Below are 21,649 nucleotides of genomic sequence, written 5' to 3' on the forward strand. Positions count from 1 at the left end.
TAATTTCAGGAATATATTTTCCGAGTGGACCCGACTACTAGCCTGGGCTTAAGCTCTGACTGCATTGCTAGCTATTGTATAGGGGATGTAGTTAGAGCCCATAGCCTAGAAGTGCCTGAACTGCTGCCTTGTGGATATCTGGTTGGAGATAATAACATCATCACTGTGAACCTGAAAGGTAAAACCTCAAGAATATTTTTGCAGATACTGTAGAATTCTTCACTGCAATTCCCCATCCTTTCACAATTATTTTTCTTACACCTGACCTTTCTGTATTTCGTCTCCAGTTCCACATAAACTCTCTGTAAGACACTGTATAATACCTAACACAGTGTGGCCTTTTGAGGGAAATCTAAGAATATCTCTGTCCTTCCCTGCCTCCCTGCCGAATCACAAAAAAGTGCAGATTTCTAAATAGTGGCAAAAAGACTAACACCAAAACAGAGATTGTGATGAGAAATATTTATGCTTTATCCCTTTCCACAGGAAAAATTCCATACATTTCAAAAGCTCTAGGGATTTGCTATTGGAGGGGAGGGGGAGGCCTTCAGAGAACTTTACATACACTGATGTGACAACTGGTAATCCTTGTGGCTGTCACTTTAACCTTTTCTTTGTCATGGCTGCCTGTAGTGTCTGAAGCATATATCTTTGCCTCACTGAGCCTTCACTTTACATTTACTTTGATTTCATCTCTTCCACTCATCTGGTCTCACTACTACTGTTTAATTTTCTGGTGCTGTGGAAGGATGTCAGTATTTCCACAGTACGTGGAGGTCCTTGATAGGGATTTGATTTAGGTAGAAGTATCTTACCTTGATTTCAGCATAGCACTGATACCATCAGGTGCCAGGCCAAATACCTAACATAGCAAGGATCAAGAGAGACCATTTTTCTTGTCTTTTGTTCCCAGGAGTGGAAGAAAACAGTTTGGACAGTTTTGTGTTTGACACATTAATTCCTAAGCCAATTACCCAACGGTACTTTAATTTACTGATGGAGCATCGCAGAATTATTCTGTCGGGACCCAGTGGCACAGGAAAGACCTATTTAGCTAACAGGCTGGCTGAATATATTATAACCAAATCTGGCAGGAAAAAAACTGAGGATGCAATTGCAACTTTTAACGTAGATCACAAGTCAAGCAAGGTAAGTTACAGTCAAAAAGATAATCTATTGCCCAATTTGTAGTGACAATGAAGAGCAGATTCTATTAATTGGAGTACCCTTTTGCTGCTCAGTTAGCATTTTTCCTTCAAGAATTCAATTTCCAGTCCCACTGGTGTACAGGGACCAGATCTTTCTGTTCTAAACAAACCTTTGAAGCACTGTGAAGGAAGTCTCAATTTTCCCTCTCTCAAGGAAACCCACTTTAAGGGGAGATGCAGAGTCAAATTCCTATTAATTTAATATAAATTAAATTTTTGGAGTGTCTGTAATTCCTTTGTCAGAAGGTTCGCTATGTAGTAATACTAGTGTAACATGCTTTTTCATGAAGATAACATCAGCTTTTGTTAGCGAAGATTTCAAAACGGGTATTTTGAATTATTGTGTTGGGTTCAGCTTCTTAATCAGCACTGGATAAGTACAACTGTTGTGGTTTCTATCAGGAAGCTGACCATACTGAAATTGCCTTGCACATTGTGTCACATTCACAGTGATTTACATAGCTTAGAATATCAGGCTTCCAGCATAACTACTGTGCTAGCCACAGATAATACTATTCACTTGCTGTCCTGAATTGGGTATACTCCTGACATGGTACCAAGGGAAAAGAAAATGAAAGGGTTTGACAAGAGCTTTCTGATTTGTACAGAACATAATGAATGCTAACATAATATAAGAGGGAAGAATATACAGATCCCAAAGGGGCAAGAGGACCATTCCAGTAAAAATAATCACTTTTCACTGTCTTTATGCAAAGAATTTGTGATGCCATTTACTTTGGCAGTGGAAGTGTTTATGTTTTATTGTTATACTATACACATCTATAAAGAAAATTGTCCCACAAAAGAGCAAACTTTTGGATTTTTGGTAAACAGCTTGGTCTATGTCTTTTGGAATTGCGTTGTTGTTTTTTGGTTTGGCTTGGTTCCCCTCCCCATTTTCCTTTGTTTTTATCCAGATTTATATAGAACTTTTGATTTTCTAGTAAAAAAAAAGAAAAAAGCAACATTGTCAAATACCAAGTGTGTTTGTATAATACAAATGGTGTCATTCCATGGAAGAAACCCATAATGTTCCCCTAGAGACACCTGATCATAAAAAGGCAAAGAAAAATCTTTCTGGAAATAAAAAAGGATTGCATGTTCCAATAAAAGAAGAAAAGATTCTGCTATCCCTGATCCAAAAAGTAAAATGACAATAGGAACTTTGTTCATAATACTGAGCATTTCCAACCCTGACAAAATTAGATACTTCTAGAGATACAGCTGTAAAATTCTACTAGCCCAGATCTTCAAGGGCAAGAAAGTGTTGACAAAAATATTAAATGTTTTGATTATAAAACCCTCTCTTTTCCTCCAGTACTAAACATCAACCAGACAGCTGACAGGAAAAAAGAATTTATGCAACAAATCTTATATTGGGGTGGGATATAGCATTCCCAAAAGGGTAGGCAGATTTTCAGTGGGAGTGGTGAAAGGAGGTACCTGAAGGAGCAGTTTAATACACCTAGATTGTGTGATAGTTTGGTGGGTTTTTTTCAATATATAAATGTGGCATTCATAAGAATGAAGGTCTAAAAATTAATGTATCTCAGCCCATTGCAAACGGCCTATTTATTGCAACCTATTTTCCTCTGGAGATATTTTACCAGCAAATTTCTAAGGAATGTATCCACCAACTCAGAATGCTTCAGTCATTTACCTTATGTTTAGTACCTTTTTTTTTTACCTAGCATGTGGTTTCAGTGTTGCCCTGTCTAAGCAGCGTCTTCCTGCATGTGCAGATCTAGCTGAATAATCCGCAGAAGGAAAATTCTTTAGCAGTCATTTTATCTTTTTAAAATTTTTTTTCCACTAAAATGACATCTGTGGTATAATCGGATTAATGTTTTCTGGGTGTTTTGTTTTGTTTTGTTTCTGTGTTTGTTTGGTTGTTGTTGTGGTGGGGGGTTTTTGTTAATTCTGCTGAAGGATCTGCGACAATACCTAGCAAACCTAGCTGAGCAATGCAGTGCTGACAACAATGGTGCTGACCTCCCTGTCGTCATAATTCTTGATAACCTCCACCACATCAGTTCACTAAGTGACATCTTCAATGGTTTCCTCAACTGTAAATATAATAAATGGTAGGTAGTAGCTCTTCTCTCTCCTTTCACACACATTTTGCAACTAAAACAGTAAAAGCTCTTTGTTATTTTACAAAATAAAATATCCCATTGGAAACTTAGGACTCCCGTAGGCTGTCTGCAAGGCCCTTATGTGCTTCAATAATTTTAACCCTCTTCAGCAAAGTACTTAGTTGTCTGCTTCACTTCATTTACATGACTCCTGTGCTTCTCAGTGAGATGTAAATGTAACACAAAATTTAAGTAAGTACTTAAGCATTTGACTTACCCTTTGCACCCTGTCAGATTACACAAGCTCGTTAGTACCATGAGGACATCTTATGATAGAATAAGAATTACACTTTGTAATAGTGGAATCTGGGATAAATCATGACATGCAGAAGCAACTGTATATCTAACAGACTTGCCCTTCCCACAGTTTATAGCAGTGCAGAAGTATGGAGTTTGCTGACTCCTTTATTCTCAAGCAAGACTAAAGATACTGTTTTCTGGAACTTGTACTAGCTACAACATTGGTTATTTCTGCTGTAAAAGTACCATCGTAGGGACTTCCCTTCAAAAAATCAGGGCATGCAACGTCTTACTCATGAGATTCGTTGGCTTCTGAAATTAAAACACTAAGGTCTACTGCAAAATTATGAATTACATTAAGACGTTTGCTTATTTATTTCTTTATTATGGATGAATACTAGGAAACTAGAAATGCGCAGAGAGGGAAATCATACAGGAATAAACATTTTTAAAAGGACACTTCAGAAATATTTTAAATCTAAGTCTACAATACATCCAGAGACTCTCTTGAAATTGGCCTAGTGCAGATAAGAAGAATGAATATTCTCCAAATATTTGAATGAATTCTCCCTCAAAAAAAATCCTACTGCTTTTCTCTTTTCAGTCCCTATATTATTGGAACCATGAACCAGGGAGTTTCTTCTTCTCCAAATCTGGAGCTGCATCACAATTTCAGGTATGTTCACCCTGTATGTACTGTGGCCGTGTTTGCACAGCTCCCTGCTTCTAAGCCCATCTTTGATAAATATTGATCTTGTGTCTCACCACAGCAAAGTATTTTAGTTTCAATGTCTCTCCTCTGTTGATGGGTTTCTGAATGGTGTTGGGGAATGGTGAAAGAAATAAGATACTGTCTGGCACCTCAAGCAAGCTGCTGAAGATGATTGCATTCCTGCATTTCATTTGTCTTCAGCAGTGTCTTGAATTCCTGCTGGAACCTGAAATGGCTGTGTTGAAGTAGTAAGCAATAATGAGGTTTATTGGAGCAGTTTTATACTTGCTGACTAATGAGACTCAGAAGCTTATGACATTACTTTCATGTATATGTTTAAGAGGAAATAATGTATTTGCTGTTTATCGCTGTTTGACACTTATCTCTTCTACCCAGGTGGGTGCTGTGTGCTAATCACACAGAGCCTGTTAAAGGTTTCTTAGGCAGATATCTGAGAAGGAAACTGATTGAAACTGAAATAGAAAAGAACATACGCAATAATGAGCTCATGAAAATCATTGACTGGATCCCCAAAACATGGCATCATCTCAACAGCTTCCTAGAAACGCACAGCTCTTCAGATGTAACCATTGGTGAGTCCGTTGGTGGAATTGTTGGAAATAAGGATGCAGGCTGAACATTTTAGGGATTTGTGAAGGATATATTGTTCTTTTTAAACTTGTCATCTCTCAATGGGAAGTACAACATAGGTGTGGAGAATTCGTCTAGTTGTCAGCAAAACTGACGTAAGAAAGAAAATTTAATGAGAGAGTTTGTATTTCCTGGTATTTCTTCCTTCATTGCTAAAGACTTTCAATAAACCATTACAATTTTAAAAGATTTTTTTAATAAAATTACCTCAATAGCAACTTTCTTAAGCTTAATTTTTTCTTCTACTTTCACACTGCAGTATAATTACAGCAATAAAAACCCTTGGACCTGGTGCCTTTTAATGGAATAACTATGTTAACAAAGAAGTCAACCTTTTATATAGCTTTCCATAAAACTTGTAAGTGTTCATTGGGCCCTAAAATTAGATAAAGGGATACTAGTTCATTTTTAATAACAGCAGACTGATAGCTTCTTTACTGTAGTCCTGTATTAGTATTCTCTTTGCTTGAGTTTGCTCCAATACTATTATTTTAATTCTGCAAAGATTGTCTTTAATGTGTGTTCCACAGTTCCACCTTTTTTAATACACAATTTGATTTCTCAGGTCCCCGTCTCTTCCTCCCTTGCCCTATGGATGTTGATGGCTCCAGAGTGTGGTTCACAGACCTCTGGAACTATTCCCTGGTGCCATATCTTCTGGAAGCTGTGAGAGAAGGTCTTCAGGTATGTCATTTGTTTCCTAGAAAATTTCTGAAATTCTTCTCATAGGCTTTCTCCAAGCTACTTTAAACCGTTGCATCCTGGTATGAATACTGTTACATTTGCAAGGAGAAAATCTTTGGAGGGATTATCTTTGGAGGGATAATCAGCTCAAATTCCTTTTAACTTGCTCTTACTCTGATGTATGACTGCTTTGTCTGCTCCAGCACCAATATCTTCTATTTTATGAAGTGGGTTTCTCCTCTGTGACTGGAAGAAGGTGGGCTTTTTTCCACGGCCTAAAGAGTTCACAGCAATGCTAAATACAGGTCAGATTGTCTCCCTGAGTCAAGGCAGTCTCAGCCTACTCGTGCATGGAAAGGTTAATAAGTCCTACACTGCTGCAAGAAAATAGCTTTGGTCTGTATATTCCTCTCCCAACTACATATACACGTAGGTACACAGGCTTGTGGAGAAAAGCTTGTGAATAGGGATATTTTCATGGAATCATAGAAAGGCTTGGGTTGCAAGGGACCTTAAAGATTACCTAGTTCCAGCCCCCCTGGCATGGGCATTAAATCAGATTACTCAGAGCATCATCCTTAAACATTTCCAGGGGTGGGACATCCACAACTTCTCTGGGCAACCTGTTCCAGTGCCTTAGCACCCTCTGAGTAAAGAATTTCTTCCTAACATATAATCTAAATCTCGCCTCACTTAGGAAAACTGTTTCCCCTTGTCCTATCATCATCTGCCCACATAAAAAAAACGTTACTCTGCCTCTTCTTTATAAGCCCCTTCAAGTGCTGGAAGATTGCAGTGAGGTATCCCCCGAGAGAATAACTCTCTGGGTTATCCCAGAGGATAGATTAGGATTTCAGACAATTCCATATATTTGGAGCAAACCTAAATCTTGACATTAATCCTTTCTTTTGTCTTTCTATCTTTTTTCCCAATCTTTATTTGACTTTCTCCCTTTTCCTTTTTTTTGTTTATGCACTGCAATTCTATGTCCTCTAGAAAGATGCTTTGTGGAAAGGCACTTTTTTCCACACTTGACACTGAAAGAAATTACTGTACAGTGCAGAGGGGATTGTTATGGACTAATCAAAAACTGTGTAAGCAGCTGCAGTTTTTTTATCACCTTTTATTGACACAGTGACATCCTGATGTGATGGAGGTTTAGAATCTTGCCTGTTGAATATCTCATGCTTTCCTAAAACTGCTTATCTCTCTGGGAATTACAGAATATTTATGTCTTGTGCAGAAAACCACCAAATATTTGATAGAACAGCAACAGTAAGATTAACAGCACTTGTTTAGACCAGCTATAAAAATGCACTGATATTCTTCATGCTCATATTTTCCCAAGTGTACCGGGTAACTGCTTAAATGAAAACTTCAATTCTGGAGCAGATGATGGCAGCATATAGAAGAAAATATGTTTGTTTAAAGTGTACCAGTTTTTAGCTGCTTTGGATAGCTTTCCTAGAATAACATTATTAATAATAAATAGAAATATTTTATGTTATATAATTAGGTATTCCTGGAACTAGGGATGAGTAGAAACTGCCTTTCTAGCTTGGCACTTTCCAAACTCACTTGTCAGGCACAGAATTTGCAAGCCTTGCTACAGATTCCAAAAAAGATTTCTTTTCTGTTAATGTCAGATGAAGGGAAGTGCTGTCTACAGCCTGGAGTTAGCCTACTACCTCTAAGAAACACTTCCTCTTGGCTTAGTTAGGCAGTTCCCTGTTGTAGCAGCCTAGCCTCAGTGTAGGGCAGAAGGAGTCTGAGTATCTCTGTGCATAATATGGGGAATTTGGCTGCCTAACCTGAAGCTCTGTCAGCAAAGGCCTGGGAGCAGATGTTGCAGTGATAAGCACATCTGCCTCTAGCACTAAAATCCTTCTGTGTTTTACTCCCTTCAGGAGTGCAGCCTATCTAAATCCTCCATGAGTGTATGCCCTGCCAATATGCTGTTCCGTGGATTGCATGAGACTGAGGCGGGAGAAATTACAGAAAGCTCAGTCAGTGGCTCCCTATCCCAATGTGTCATTGTCACAGCTAAAGGAAATCTTTAAAGCAGCAACGAAGGGGTTCTCGGTTAACTTGTTACCTGTGAATAGCAATGTAGAGATGGCTGCATTTTAGTGAGGAGGCTACCAGACCTCCTAAAATTACAATATCCTCATTCTTACTTCCTCTGTCATCCTTCCAGATTTGTAAGCATTTTGCTTTTACATAGTAGGGAAAAATCTATTCCATGTGAAGTTCTTCTGCATCCCATTTTGCTAGGAGAAGTGACCAATCTGTACTGACACTTCCTAATTCACTTTAAACAAAATCCAATTAATGTGAATGCTTTAGATAGGTCTGAGTTAATTTCACTGATGTACCATAAGCAAATTACCTGAAGGTCTCATTTCACATTGTATCAAGAATTTGTGGCTCTCACTGTTCTCTACAAGTATCAGTAGTTATGAAGTGCTTTTCAACTTGCAGCCACTCTGCGTGTTGAAGGAGCAGCAGTGCAGATGAAGCTTCCTGAATGTCTTATATATATGAGTGCTGAGCACATTTGAAAGCAAAGCCCTTTCTAAGATGGTTTAGGTGGTTTTGATGTTTTTTTTCCTGCTGTTGCAACTGGTACTGAAAACTCTGTAGAATACTTACCTGTTTTATATCCGTAATATAGATGTACGGGAAGAGGGCACCCTGGGAGGATCCCTCCAAGTGGGTAGCTGATACCTATCCATGGAGCTCTGCATCTCAACAGCATGAGTGGCCATCGCTACTTCAGTTAAGACCTGAAGATGTTGGTTATGAAGGTTATGCATCAGCAAAGGAAGGAACAACCTCTAAGCATGTTCCACAGACTGATACAGAGGGGGATCCTTTGGTAAGATTCAAACTTTTGGGAAAAGACTTTACTTTACTGTCACGTGTGAAATTGTACACTGTACAGCAAAAATCTACTGTGCACCTGTTCAAAAATGGGCTTTTAAAATGAATCCTATTCTAATTTATTAAAATGTTGAAAATGAAAGTAAAATCTAACAGGAGGGCAGGTATCATAAGCATGTTAATATGTCCCTACATTGTTTGCTCTTCCTATCTGCCCAGAAATGTCTTCACTATTACAATTAATTAATTAATAGATAATTATATTATTCATTATTATAATGTTTGAGCACCACTCTTCAGCAACTTATTAATCAGGTTTTATTCTAAAAACATTTTTCTGCATTGGGCAGTCCTTTGTCTACATTCTACAAATGAAGGACCAAGATATTCACATTATCTAACTTGTCAATCATATAGAATTTAGGGGAAATGGAAATTAGGCAGCCATCCTTCCATTCCTCAGAATATTTCAAGATAACTGATGACTGTCTTAATACAAAAGGAATGCAAGTGTGATGGCATTAAATGATAAGAGGTTGATTTCCCTCATTGCCATGTATTGCTTTATTTAAATACGATCCCAGACTTTTGGGTTTACCATTGCCTCCTCTGATAATGGACTATTAAAGTGCACATGTTGAACTGGATAGTGTTTTCTCTACGGATTGCCTTTATCACAATTCAAAATACCATTTTAGAGAACTGTATTTCTGGAATACAGGCAGTCCTTGGAAAAGATAATTTCTAAGAGGAAAATGCTTTTAACTCTTATCAGTGCTAAAAAAATGGCTCCTCAGCTTTATTGTTTCATATTCAAAACCAGACCTTACATCCTGAGGACGTGTAGAAAGTCACCTAATTTCCACCCATCTCCCAGTCCATAAGCTTTCAGATGACAATTTGACCCTGTGATTTGGGCTGCCAGTGAGTGTATTGGATGGGCCTCCAACACAGCTAACTCTCTATTAAGGTGAAAATACTTGGGCAGCTTGAGTTCAGTGTCCCATCACCCCTGGTCCCTGCATGTTTTGATCAGCATCTGTATCTGACTAAATATCAGAAGCTTGAAAGTTGTGACTAGAGGGCTTGCTTCTGCCTCCAGTGGAGCTGATGTAGAGACAGACACTGCATTTATGGAAACAAGACGTGTCATGTGCAGGCTGTATTGAACACCCATCACATGTATCCTGTATTCACAAGCATGGATATCTATTAAATCTTCAACAAAAGCTACCAGATAGTATTAAACACTGTTGAATGCCTAAAGAGAACTTTACAGTGCAGGTTAAAACCATAGAGATGTAAGGATTTCTGAGCAAACTGGAAACAGGGGCTTAAAACAGAAACAGATAAAAATACCTCTATGGTTTTTCATTGCCTGCTTTCTGTAATGACAGCATATTTGTTTCTTGGAAAACACTAAAGCAATGTCAATGTTGCTTGCAGTCCTGAGCATGCTGGCAGAAGTGAGTCTTTTATAAATAAAATCCTGATCATTACACAAGAGTTAGCCATCAAGTATCCAAGTAGTTTTCTGGGGCTTAGTGTTGCAATTTGATGATTTTTCAGATTTCAGGTACCAGTAATCCCCAAATTTAGTGGGGGCTCTACTCTCCTGGGTAGAAGGATCTGTTGCTGCACCGCTGCTGAGGTCAGCCCATTGACAACAGATGGGACTCTTTTGTGAAGCAGTTGGCCTCAGTCTTCCCCTCTCTCACTCCCTCCCCATCTTTCTCTTGTAGAAGGGGTATGTTACTGTGATTGTGTTTTCAGTTGCTTTTCTAATGTAGTGTGCCTACACCATCCAAAAATTATCTGGAAACTTGACAGTCTCCAAATATGGACCCAGATGTGCAGCTGAGATATGGCTTCCTTCCCCTGCCAGTGTTGCAGCTGCAGCCAGTCTCACCCCTCAGTTAAAGAGAGTTAGCAGGCAGTTCCATTGTATCCTTCTGGCTCTTTGGACCTCTAAACTTCTATTTAAAAACCAGAAGGCAATGAAAAGAGTGGCAGTAGGAGCTGCTAACACCCTACCCTTTCTGAAATCCTTTTGTATGGTCCCTCAGCTAGATGTCAGCACACCTCAAACAGCAAGGGAGCTTAATTAAATTTTAACACAGTCACTGCAGTATTAAATGACATGAGATTATGTAAACATTGCTTTCTTCTTTCAGATGAATATGCTAATGAGGCTTCAAGAGGCAGCCAACTATTCGAGCGCACAAAGTTGTGACAGTGATAGCACCAGCCACCATGATGACATTTTGGATTCATCCCTTGAATCAACTCTCTGAAAGGGACAAATCTTGGTGGAAGATTATGGTAAAATCTGTTTCCACGAGACCACTGCCAGTATTAAAGCAGCATGCCGAGGTCCCTGAGTGAGAATGGTGTGTTGTAGGTAGGCAGGAGACCTAACTCTGCAAAGTCAGGAAGAAAAATTGAAGTGGAAAGCTTGAATTAGTTTAATTTCAAGGCATTTCAATACCTATGGAGCCAAGTGAGACTCCATTTGTCAACTGGAAAGTGCCCTAGACCAAGGGCATCTAAGCAGATTGCACACGTGTTAGCCAAACTGGAATTTTTTTTTCCCTTTTCCTCTTTCTCTCTATCTGTCTCTGTTTCTCTGTACAAGTTTGCAGTGAAACGTCTTTGGTTTTTTTTCTCTTAGTTTATTCTGAGGCACTGCATGAACAATGCAGTCTTCTAATTCTCTTCTAACCTCTGTTGTGCCACATGGTGCTGGTCACAGGACGGCAGCGGTGTTTGTGTTATACACTACTGCCCATTCCAAAACGAGTCAAAGATGATAGTAACTCAGAAAGCACAAACAGTATTGTGCAATCACCAGAAAACATGACTGTGATATGCTGGATAAGTGCCAATTTAATTCTAACTGCCATGGTCATGGTGATGCGCTCCATCAAGTTTTTAGTACACAAGTCACAGATTTTATAAAGTTGTTTTTACCACAAGGGTCTTTTTTAACCACCTGCCCACTCCTTAACAACAGTTTTATACCAATTATTAACCAACACTGATAAAAGGCTTTTTAGGGCTTCATTTGTTTGAGCCTTTTCAGTGAAAGAAGGAACATTTCTTATGGTGCTGTCTCACTGCCTTAAAACAGATTTCTAGAACAGTTTTACAGTTTGGTTTAATTCCTAAACCATCGGTAATTTACACTGTTTTTTTCTTCATTTACTAATGAGAAAACATCAGTAACATAGTAGCCTCATACCTGTATATCATGATTTTTTAAAGTAATGGATACGAGAAAGAACAGTTGCTATATAATATTTTTATCTTGTGAATAGATTGCTCTGCCTACCCTCAGAAATACACAAGGAACCCAAACCCACTTCTACTGCCACTTAAATGCTGACAAAATCAGCTCAAATCCGTTTAGTCCCATGGAATGGAATTTTTGGAGGATAGATGTTTTGAATACTTATCCAGCAGAGCTGGGTACACTTGATGCAGCATGAGCACAAATATATGGGTTTTTTTTCCTTTTTCTAGTTTCAGCATGTTGTTTTGATTGCTATTGTTGTACCTGAAGAATTCAGCATAAAAGAACACTGAAGCAGTGATGTCCACTGTGGAAGAGGAAGAGTTTATACTGTAAAAGTGGGTTGGTTTTGCACAGTCTATTGGGTGGGTATTGTAAATATTGAAAAAAACAAACAAACAAACAAACAAAGAAGCCTTGCACAAATCAAATCAAAAACAAACAAAAAAAATGTATTTTATTCTGTTGGTGTTAAGAGATGTTTCACTTGCTGAGATTTCCCGTATGTTGCAAACAAATACAAGAATGCAAACCTTAAAAGCTGTTATTACCTGGTGTGTTTGTCATGTACTTACAGTTATTATGACTATGCAGGAGCTATCAATGCTACAGTCAGCACTTTTCACTATCTATATGAAGCAAATGCATTTGGGGGGGAGAAAGTTTGAAAATGTTATAAGTTCACATGTCACGGCAGGCTATGAACAGATTGCATTCAGACTGCTCAGAGTAATTGGAAATGCTCTTTTACCATAAGAGGCATGAGGTTGAAATAGGTGCACATGAACAAGAAGGTACCTAAGGGCTTTGGCATTGTGTAGACATGTACTGTACACCTCCATGGATGTCACCTTCAGGATGTGTATCTGGTGCTATTAACTCCTTGTGGCTGTCCTGTGGTCACTTGCTGTAACTCAAAGAAATCAATGCAGTTTCCAAATGGCACTCAGCTGCATCGCTGAATCTAGAGGTTCCTACACGGTGCTACTGCCCTAATAAAACTCTGAATTTATGCATGTAGGATTCAGTCAAACCAACATCATACCCCCCAAATCTGGATCCATTTCTGATGCAAAATATTAGCTCATACACCTTGACTGACTCAAAGAACTCAAGCAAAGCTGCTCTTTCTTGTACCTGTGCTCTGAGTAAACCTGCAAATCTTTTCCTGCCATATTTAGCTCACAAACACACAATATTACATATACAAAACTTCCTGCAATACATCTCAGTGAGTCCACCTAGTTTACAACTCAGAAATTGTTTGTGAAGCATTTGTCTGTACACATTTTATATTTTGTACATTTTTGATGTAACATATCATGTAAATAGACAGAAACAGTGAAATAAATCATCTGAAAATTTTTGTAGTCTTTGTAAAACCCTAATAATAAGTATTTGGTGTCATCGGACTTAACTGGATGATGTATTTTCTATTGGTTTATTGTTCCTCTAGCTTGTAAACCAGCTTGCGTATATTTTTTTGCAGGTGTGCACACTGTATCTGTCTAAATTATTACTTTGCCATTAAAGTGGAATTATTTATTGAAAACACAGTCTGGTGTTTTTGCAGTCAGGACCACTCAAGAGTTAGATGTTATTTCCAATATAAGAATAGATAAATAAAATTACAAACTGAAGGATGTGATTTTTCTGTATTCAGCAGAACTAATCTCTGTAGAAACAAAATTTAGTACTGTTTCCAGTTCCTGTGATTCAGCATGATTTTTGAATGGCTATTTCCTTGGTGGGAATAGGTTGTGCTGTTCAGAAACAACTTTACAGTCTCCCCATTCTCAGGATTATTTTAAAAAACAAGTCTGTTGATTTCAGTGGTGATAAATCTGTCCAACGCTGGTGCAGTATTATGCCTTATTTTCAAACTCAAAAGACTTAGAGGTGCTTCCTCAGCAGGTATACATAAATATTATTTGATAGAAAACAAAGAAAGAAAGTAGAATTGTGTTAGTCACCTAATCACAGACTTTGAGGTTGAAAGAGATCATTGTGCTCCTGCAAGTTGCAGCACCTCAGCTCTAAGTCTCAGCAGCAGGCCTGTAATTTCTCCTGAAAGTGCAATCTCTGTGAAAAGATCTTTAGACATATCAATACAGAGTAGAAGATGCAGCATCTCGAGGATAATATGGGTAATTATTCACTGGGTGGTTTGCTTTTTTTTAAGGGCTTTATTTGCAGTTAGATCAAGAGAAAAATATCCCATACTGTGCTTTGTTATGCCTTTTCCTCTTATCACAAGCCAGTCACAATCAAAGCATCTTTTACAATTGTCTTGTTTGTCTTTTTGATAAAACAGGGAGCTTGCTCTTTCTTAGCTTTTCGCAATAAGATATGCCTTTCAGATCTCAGCATGTTTTTTGCAGGACTTTCTGACTACTTCGTGATTTATCAGAGTCCTCTCTGAAGTGTGGGTATGAGAATTCCATGCAGCATTCCTGTGACGGTTTTACATTTGCTATAAACAGAGCTAATATCACCTTCCTACTCCCACTTCATATTTTCCCTGTTTAGGCTTCAGGGCTGACATTCACTTTCTAATTGCATCATCCCACTGCAAGCTCAATTATCTACCAAGACCCTGATTTCTTTTCATGTTGTATCATTTTGAAATACTTAGCCCAATACTGTCTATATAAACTATGCCCTTTCTTCCTTAGATGTGTGAGTGCAAATTTATCTGTATTAAGACAGGGTATTCAAATAAGCCCACCCTACCAAAGGATTCATCTGTCTAATTTACAATTCCATCAGCTTCCATAATTTCCAAAAACTGCTAACTTTCATTTTACTTTGTCTTTCAGTTTGTAGGTAAAGGTAATAAGTTATGTTTTGTCCCGAGCAGACTCCTGTTGAATTCTGGTGGGACCCTCCATGAAGATTTCTGATTTACAGCTACATTGGTTACAGCTACTCACGCCATGGGTATATTTGTATTCTAGTTAATGTGGGTGTGAATATCAGAATGTCATACAAAACCATGTGCCTGTAATACTATAGGAAGTATGTGATGAGTCATACAGCTTCTCCATCACTGTATGTCTCCAAGGATGGATTAGATTCGCTTCTGTTGAAAATTACATATGTAGAGACGATCTTACACAGAAAGAGGAATAGACTAAAGCAATCCCAGTGTGGCTTTCATATAATTCAGTGCTGCAGTCTTTGCATTGTCCAGCTGCCATTACTTAACAGAACATAAATGAAATTTAATTGTCCAACTCATTCTGTGTCTACTGCCTCAGCATATCTACCTGTTAACCTTCCTCCGAAGACTTTCTTGGTGAACACCCAGATTCCTATGACGGGAATGGGATAGTGCAGCCTCAGAAAGAAAGTGTTTTTAGCAAGGTATTTTAAACTTTGCTCTTGCCTTCAGAACTCATTTTTTATGCTATCATTAGCTAGCCACAGTGTTTCCCAGCATGAGCTTTTTCTTGATAACTGAATAATGTCACACAAATTAAATGCTACCACTAAGTTTGCAGTGCAAGAGCTCCAGATGCACTATCATGGGAGAAATGTAATGCTGGTAATAATACTAGTAGCAGAAAATAGAATCTGTCATGAAAGATAAATTAGCTAAGGCCCAGGCCATGTGATCTTGCCTTTCTACAGTAAACTGCATTTACTGTTCTTTGTTCAGTTGCAACCCTAAACAAATGCTAAATGATAAATAGCAATGAGTAAGCACACTGAATGAAGTAAAGTCCTGCCTCTACTAACAAATTTCTTAAATGAAATAATGTTTTGCTTTTGTCCGTGTATTTACTTGTTTTGCAAGCAGTTTTCATTAAATTAGATTGTCTAATTTAGGAAACTAAAATGCATCTTGACAATTAGATGCCAAAGCTGAAAGAAAAGGCACATGGTAAGAAAAAAAGCATTTACATGGTGACACATAACCAGCACTAATGATTTTATCATGCCATAAATGGATGTCTCTGACAGAACAAAGAAGCAGACCAAATACACTGTATTTGTGTGACCAAAGCCCAAGGACTTAGTGAACTAAACAGTAATTTAAATTAATGAACTGTATTTTAGGTCAGTACGCTGACCAATAGGTCAGTACACCTTAAATGTGTCCAGTTGCTCTCTGCAAGTGCAATGAAAAGACATATGCAGTCTGAAAACAGACTCTTCAGTGCAGGTAAGCTGTTCCACTAATTTAGGCTACATGCAGTTTGAGAGAGACTGCTTCTGTACCTCAGCTACCAGACATAATTGGGTGGCAGAATGAATAATTTAGCTCCATCATTACCACACTCTTCATATAACTGCCGTGATCTTTAGTGTACTCTCTTCCTGCTTATCCAGGTCAAACTAGTGGCACTGTATTGGACTAAGGGTACAGACTCTTGATTGTGGCTGCGGAAAGTCACACTGGGGGAAAATCTTGCATCTTAACTGAATTAACATTGCAGAGCAAATGTACTTTTCATCTAGAGGAACTACAAAACCTAAAAGCTATGAAAGAAAACCTTATTGTCTTATTAGTAATTACTATGATAATTCTCATTATTACTTAATGTCATTGTATTACTGCTTTTGTAGCGCCAATGTGCCTCAAATACTTTATAAATACTTTTCTGGTAAAAACAAATTCTCTTTTCAATTATAAAATTATATTGCTTGTTTGAGAATTGGTTAATACCTTGTATCAGACTACCAGCTTATTTAACAAACTACATCTACACACAGTAGATTTCATCTCTAGCCTAAGGGTCCCTGAGATTAAATAACATATTTAATCTTACTATGTGTTCTGAGTAAGTTGTGTTCTTTAATTTCCATCCTGAATATAAGGTGAAGCATGCAAAGCACTTTCCTAATTTCGACTTCAGTGCCTGCAATTTATTCCTCCATAAACCACCATCTTCAGAGGATAAGATGGTCAACTAACTGCTGCAAGATTCATTTGAACATTGTTTGTAGCAACTGTGCAGAGGATTACACTCAAGAATTATAATGTAATTGCATGCTTAGGCACAGCATTCAGTAGTTTGCCATATTGCCAGCTGTAGTGTTCTCTGAAGCTGAATAAGACCTTCAGACCATGTTGATAACCAGAATGGAGGGAGGCCTCCTCCTTTTCTGGAGTGGGACAGCTGCTGGCAATAAAACCTAACTGCCTATTTGTAGCTGCAGGACAATAGAAGATTACTCTACTTAAAGAAAGACAGACAAGCTATAACATATGTTACAGGGCAAGGGCATGCTGGAAGAAATGGTTCATACTGAAAAAATATCACTATCATTCAGCTGTCACCATCCCTTGCTGAGTATCAGTCAGGTAACTTTTTTGATTAACCATAGTGTTATCTTACCAGGCATCAAGATATTTGGGGTTTTCTGAACTATGCATTAATCCAAATGTAAAATATAAGGCTGAAACTTTGTATATGCTTAATATGAGCTTTAGAACAAATATCTATGGTTTAAAGGCTATGTTATATTGAAACTCTCTGCCTAATCATAAGGGACATACACTATCTCCACAAAAACCTCCATGCTCAATAATACTCCATGCTCAAAAATGCTGAGTCGTGTTCTTGTCCTTCCTCTAGGGGAGCAGGATAAAGAGCAAAAGGAGTTTCTGGTTCATCTGCCTATTTGCATTCTCACAAAAATCTTCTTGCTGCTGATTCTCTTCCCTCATTTTTGTTAGCAGAGCTGCTGAATATCAAACCAGGAAGGTCAGGAATTTTCCAACTAACAGAGTTGTCCTTTGAAGCCAAAATGATGCACCAAATATCATAGTAAATAAACTTTGAATGTACCACAAGCAGAGAATATTTTGTCCTTGTTTCCTGCCAGCTCACCAAGCAGCTGCTTCAGAACCAGAATTACAAAGATCTGCAGCTCAGGTGAAGTTTTGTTTAGGACCCATAGTGTGCAGCTTCTTGCTGCAGAGTCGGAGACAGGAATTCAGCTTCTTGCTCCACTGGATGCTTCTGGCAGCCCTAGATGCTCCTGCTGCAGCCAGAGTGGGTAGGGGATCCCGGCATCCCTCTGATGCTGAAGAAATACCCAGAACACCACTACACTCAACTCCCATGGAGGAATATGTCCTAAAGTTGAAAATGGTGTAAAAGCTGTCAGGATATGTGGGAGGGGAGGGGACAAAGCAGGCATTGCTCTGATCTGTTTCAGGCAATATGAGCAAAACCACTTATTCTTTCTAGAATAAAAGCATAGAGAATTTCTTTCTAGTGGAACTTTTTAGATAAGCTTTTACTGAAATTATTTCAAACACATACAGACACACACAGAGGACTTTACTGTAAAGGTAATTTCTATATGAATCCAGCTTTTTGGTGTTAACATGAGATCCTTAACTGTCTATTTAGACTGCAGTGGCAATGGTAGGCTTTGTTGAGGCAGACTTTGCAGCTTGCTCTGGGAACTGCCATTCCCAAAGAAAGGAAGGAATGTACTCAGAGAATTCCAAGCACTTCAGTTTAACCCTTTTTTTTCTTTTTTTTTTCTCTTGGATCCTATTTTAGATAAGAAAATATCTCCTGTCACCATCAGAAGGCTTTTCCCTCTCTCAGCATTTTTTATCTCTCCTCTCTGCCCTTCTGCCTTTTAGCACATTCCTTCTTCCTCTTTTGCTTTGTCGTACATGTTCCTTTTCTCACTGCTGCTCTTATTGACTCTCAGTTTGGCTCCCCTTCTCTTCCTGACACATTTCACTTGTCCATCTCCTTACTCCCCAGAAGGCTGCTCAGAGCATGCAAGGACAATATCATGTCCTTTTCTGGCTCTGAATGCCAAGCATATGCTTTCACAGCTGAGTAGTGTGCAGTGATCACAATCCAGTCAGCAACATCCCCTCCCTGTCACTGCTTGAGTGCTGGCTGTTCCACCAGTGCCGTGGTAAGACCCATTGCAGCAGCAGGAGAGGCCAGCAGGCTCTGAGAAGCCTAGTATCTTACCCCTGGCAATATGTTTGCAGTGAAAAAGCTGAATGACTTGTGAGGTCATGGCCCCTTAGTGCTCCTGTTGATTTCTCTATACCACCATCTCTGATGACTGAGGAATATTAAGTTAAAAAACAGCCTTTCACTGTTTTTAGTACTCTGACAAAACTAAGTAGCTCATATTTTGTAGCCTAGAGGAAGCCTCTGTGGGATGTAAAATCTGAGACATCCTAGACATTATCTAGGATACAGAATAGTGGGAGCAGAGGCTCCAAAACTCTTCTTCAGCTCTCAGACTAAGTCTTTCCAAAGGAGTTTTTTCTCTTTCTTTATGACTTGCTAAAGGAAAAGAAGGATATCTGCACTGCCACTTCTGTGACCAAGAAAGGTAAATTTTCACTGTACAAAATGGCAGAATTTCAATCCGGTTCAGAAATTACAAGCAGAAACATCTCATCTTAAAGTGAAGCAAAATGTCATTGGCAATTTGAAAGAAAATTAGAAATAGTCATGTTACTATAGTGATATTTGTTATGTAGTCATTAGCTCTGGGCAAACAGAGAAAACATTTTTCCATGGTTGTCACTGGAGTTATAATAATCAGATAATATTATTTAATACTTTCTTAGTGCTTTTGAAGCATCATCTCAAAGTACTTTACAAAGGTCAGAATAAGCATTATTGTAAAGGAGTGAATGGGAAGGAGATTTCATTAACAGCAGCAGGGTGTAGATGACAATATAGCACAGCTTCATGCGAGGAAGTGTGTCTCACTCAAGATGCTGATAATGAAGAAACCCCTGGAACTGATTGCCATTCCTACTATCACACTTTGGTTTTGAGGGTGTTGTACATAATATGTAGCTTTAGGTCATTTTTTGAACTGTTACAATGTAAAATACTTATTTCAACAACTGAAAAGTAAGATTCTGGGAATGCCTTTTAGACCCGCATAGTTGCTCCTAGAAAATAAAAAACCTTTTGTTGTCTGTGAGAACATATGCAGTCATATATCCACATATGGAGAAAGAAAGAGGAAAAAGTAAGCTTTGGATTTGGTGACTTTTTAAAAAATAATTTCACAGAGCTGTTGATGTTACTTAATTTGTGAAGGAGCCTGAATTCTATTTGCAATGATGACTAAAGACTACTTGAAAAGACTTTTTATTATCCTTGACAGTCTTTAAATTTATGGTAGTTTGTGACAGTTTTCCTCAAAATTTCTATGCTTACAATTAAAGTGAGAAGGGTAAGCGTTTCACCTGAGAGTCCCAGCAGCCTTTGTGTCTTTGAATTTGAAATTTCAGCTCTCCCAACTGGACTTGGAGGCCTCCATAGGTCAGTAGAGTGGGGATTTCCATGTGCCTTTGGTAAGCAGAGAATACTAATCACATCATATACTGTGATCTAATGTTATATCTGCAAATGAGATTTCCAGGCAACTGCTAGACATACAGTTTTGGATCCCGTATTTTTAGTTTGATAGTTTGAAAACAGTAATCTTAGATATAACTCATTTACAGATTAGTCTAGTCCAACCAGAAGACTCCATTTCATTAGGGCACTGTTGGGCAGACATTCCAGCAGCAGCAGCAACTTCTGTAACTCTATTAAACATGTTCAGCCTAGCTGTTCTCAGGAGATGGCAGCAGCAGCATTCCTGAATTGGCTGCAATAATTTCCATTTACTTTGGGGGGAGAGAGGTGCAAAGCAATAGTTAGGTGGGAAACAACTCCTCCCTTCTGAAAAATCCTCCCTGCAGCCATGTGGAGCATTATGCTTAGAAATAGAGACCTGTGCCTGTTGCATGCAGTGGGAGTGATGGTTTAAGGAGTACAGATAAAGAAATATGAGAGTTAGCTAGGCCTTATTTGAACATTTCATATGTAACCCAAAATAAGTGTTTCACTTTCTGAGTCAACCGAACAAAGGCACTTTAAGCAATGCTGTGGTAGGGTAGCACTATTGCATGTCACTGTTCCCAACTCACCTACAAACATCCCCTCTGTAGACACAGTAAAGGGCTAAAAAGGAAAGATGAGAGCCGACTGACAGTGCTTGTGCTTGGTGGTGAGCAGGATTTCACTTTGCCATGGGAGATGCAGAGAAGGCAAGGGAGAAAAGAGCAGACAGGCACATGTCAGAAGCAGGTAGTAAATAGAGAAAGGTATTTTATATTTTAATCCATATATTTTTTTTCTGAACCTGCATTGAGAGCACCTGAGCACTTATGTAGAATGACAAACATCTTTCATGTCTCGTTTGTACAATAATGCTTCCTCCATAGGAAGGAGCAGGGGCAGAATATTTTGTTTTCTGAAGGCATTTTCATTTGTTTTTCTTTAAATGCATGTGCTACTGTGAGACTAAAGAGGTCAGAGGTGGTTCTCCGGCAGTAGTAGGTGAGGAGCTCCCTCTCAGTGTGAGGCTTCTAATGGAGGATGGATGGGCACAATCCACACTGCTCACAGAGGTCCTTTGCAGCAAATGCACAGCGATGTTTTTTTATTATATCTTGGGCACAACTTCACTAGCAGTTTGATTATACCAATGTCTTTAGTTTTCTTCTAAATTCTAGGGAAAGTTTGTATGCGGCTCGGGGAGATGTTTGCTACATATGTGGCACCCTAACTTGCAGACAAAGGTAGCTATAGCATTCCATGTTACCTGGAGTTTTCTAGGACTGTGATCTTTACATTCACATGGCCTTCATGTCACAGGACCTTAATCCAGCTGACAGGTGACAAAGACGACAATAACCATTGGCCTGCCTTTACACTCTGCTGTTTGCCAGTTGTAATCCATTTTCCATTTCAGCCTGCCTCTTTTCAGCAGTGCCTTGACCACATTCAAGTATGAGATGGTGTTGGTTGTAGGAGTCCAATAAAGCTAACACAATCCC

At 38.6% G+C, this 21,649-nt stretch overlaps 1 protein-coding gene across 5 annotated transcripts in view; it reads left to right on the forward strand.

Moving 5' to 3' along the window:
* Positions 1-13,357, forward strand: part of NAV3 (neuron navigator 3) — a 257,821-nt gene extending 244,464 nt beyond the window's left edge. For 4 of the 5 annotated variants that reach the window (XM_032687746.1, XM_032687749.1, XM_032687750.1 and 1 more), the window contains 8 exons: positions 10-178; positions 914-1,149; positions 3,138-3,292; positions 4,188-4,259; positions 4,692-4,888; positions 5,512-5,630; positions 8,305-8,508; positions 10,688-13,357. In XM_032687746.1, coding sequence (XP_032543637.1) covers positions 10-178; positions 914-1,149; positions 3,138-3,292; positions 4,188-4,259; positions 4,692-4,888; positions 5,512-5,630; positions 8,305-8,508; positions 10,688-10,807 — 1,272 coding nt within the window. In that variant the 3' untranslated portion in view covers positions 10,808-13,357. The remainder of the gene's footprint in view (positions 1-9; positions 179-913; positions 1,150-3,137; positions 3,293-4,187; positions 4,260-4,691; positions 4,889-5,511; positions 5,631-8,304; positions 8,509-10,687) is intronic. The other variant, XM_032687747.1, reaches the window with a different exon arrangement.
* Positions 13,358-21,649: the final 8,292 nt, after the last annotated feature.

The sequence above is a fragment of the Chiroxiphia lanceolata genome, chromosome 5 (genome assembly GCF_009829145.1).
Source record: "Chiroxiphia lanceolata isolate bChiLan1 chromosome 5, bChiLan1.pri, whole genome shotgun sequence".
Lineage (NCBI taxonomy): Eukaryota > Metazoa > Chordata > Aves > Passeriformes > Pipridae > Chiroxiphia > Chiroxiphia lanceolata.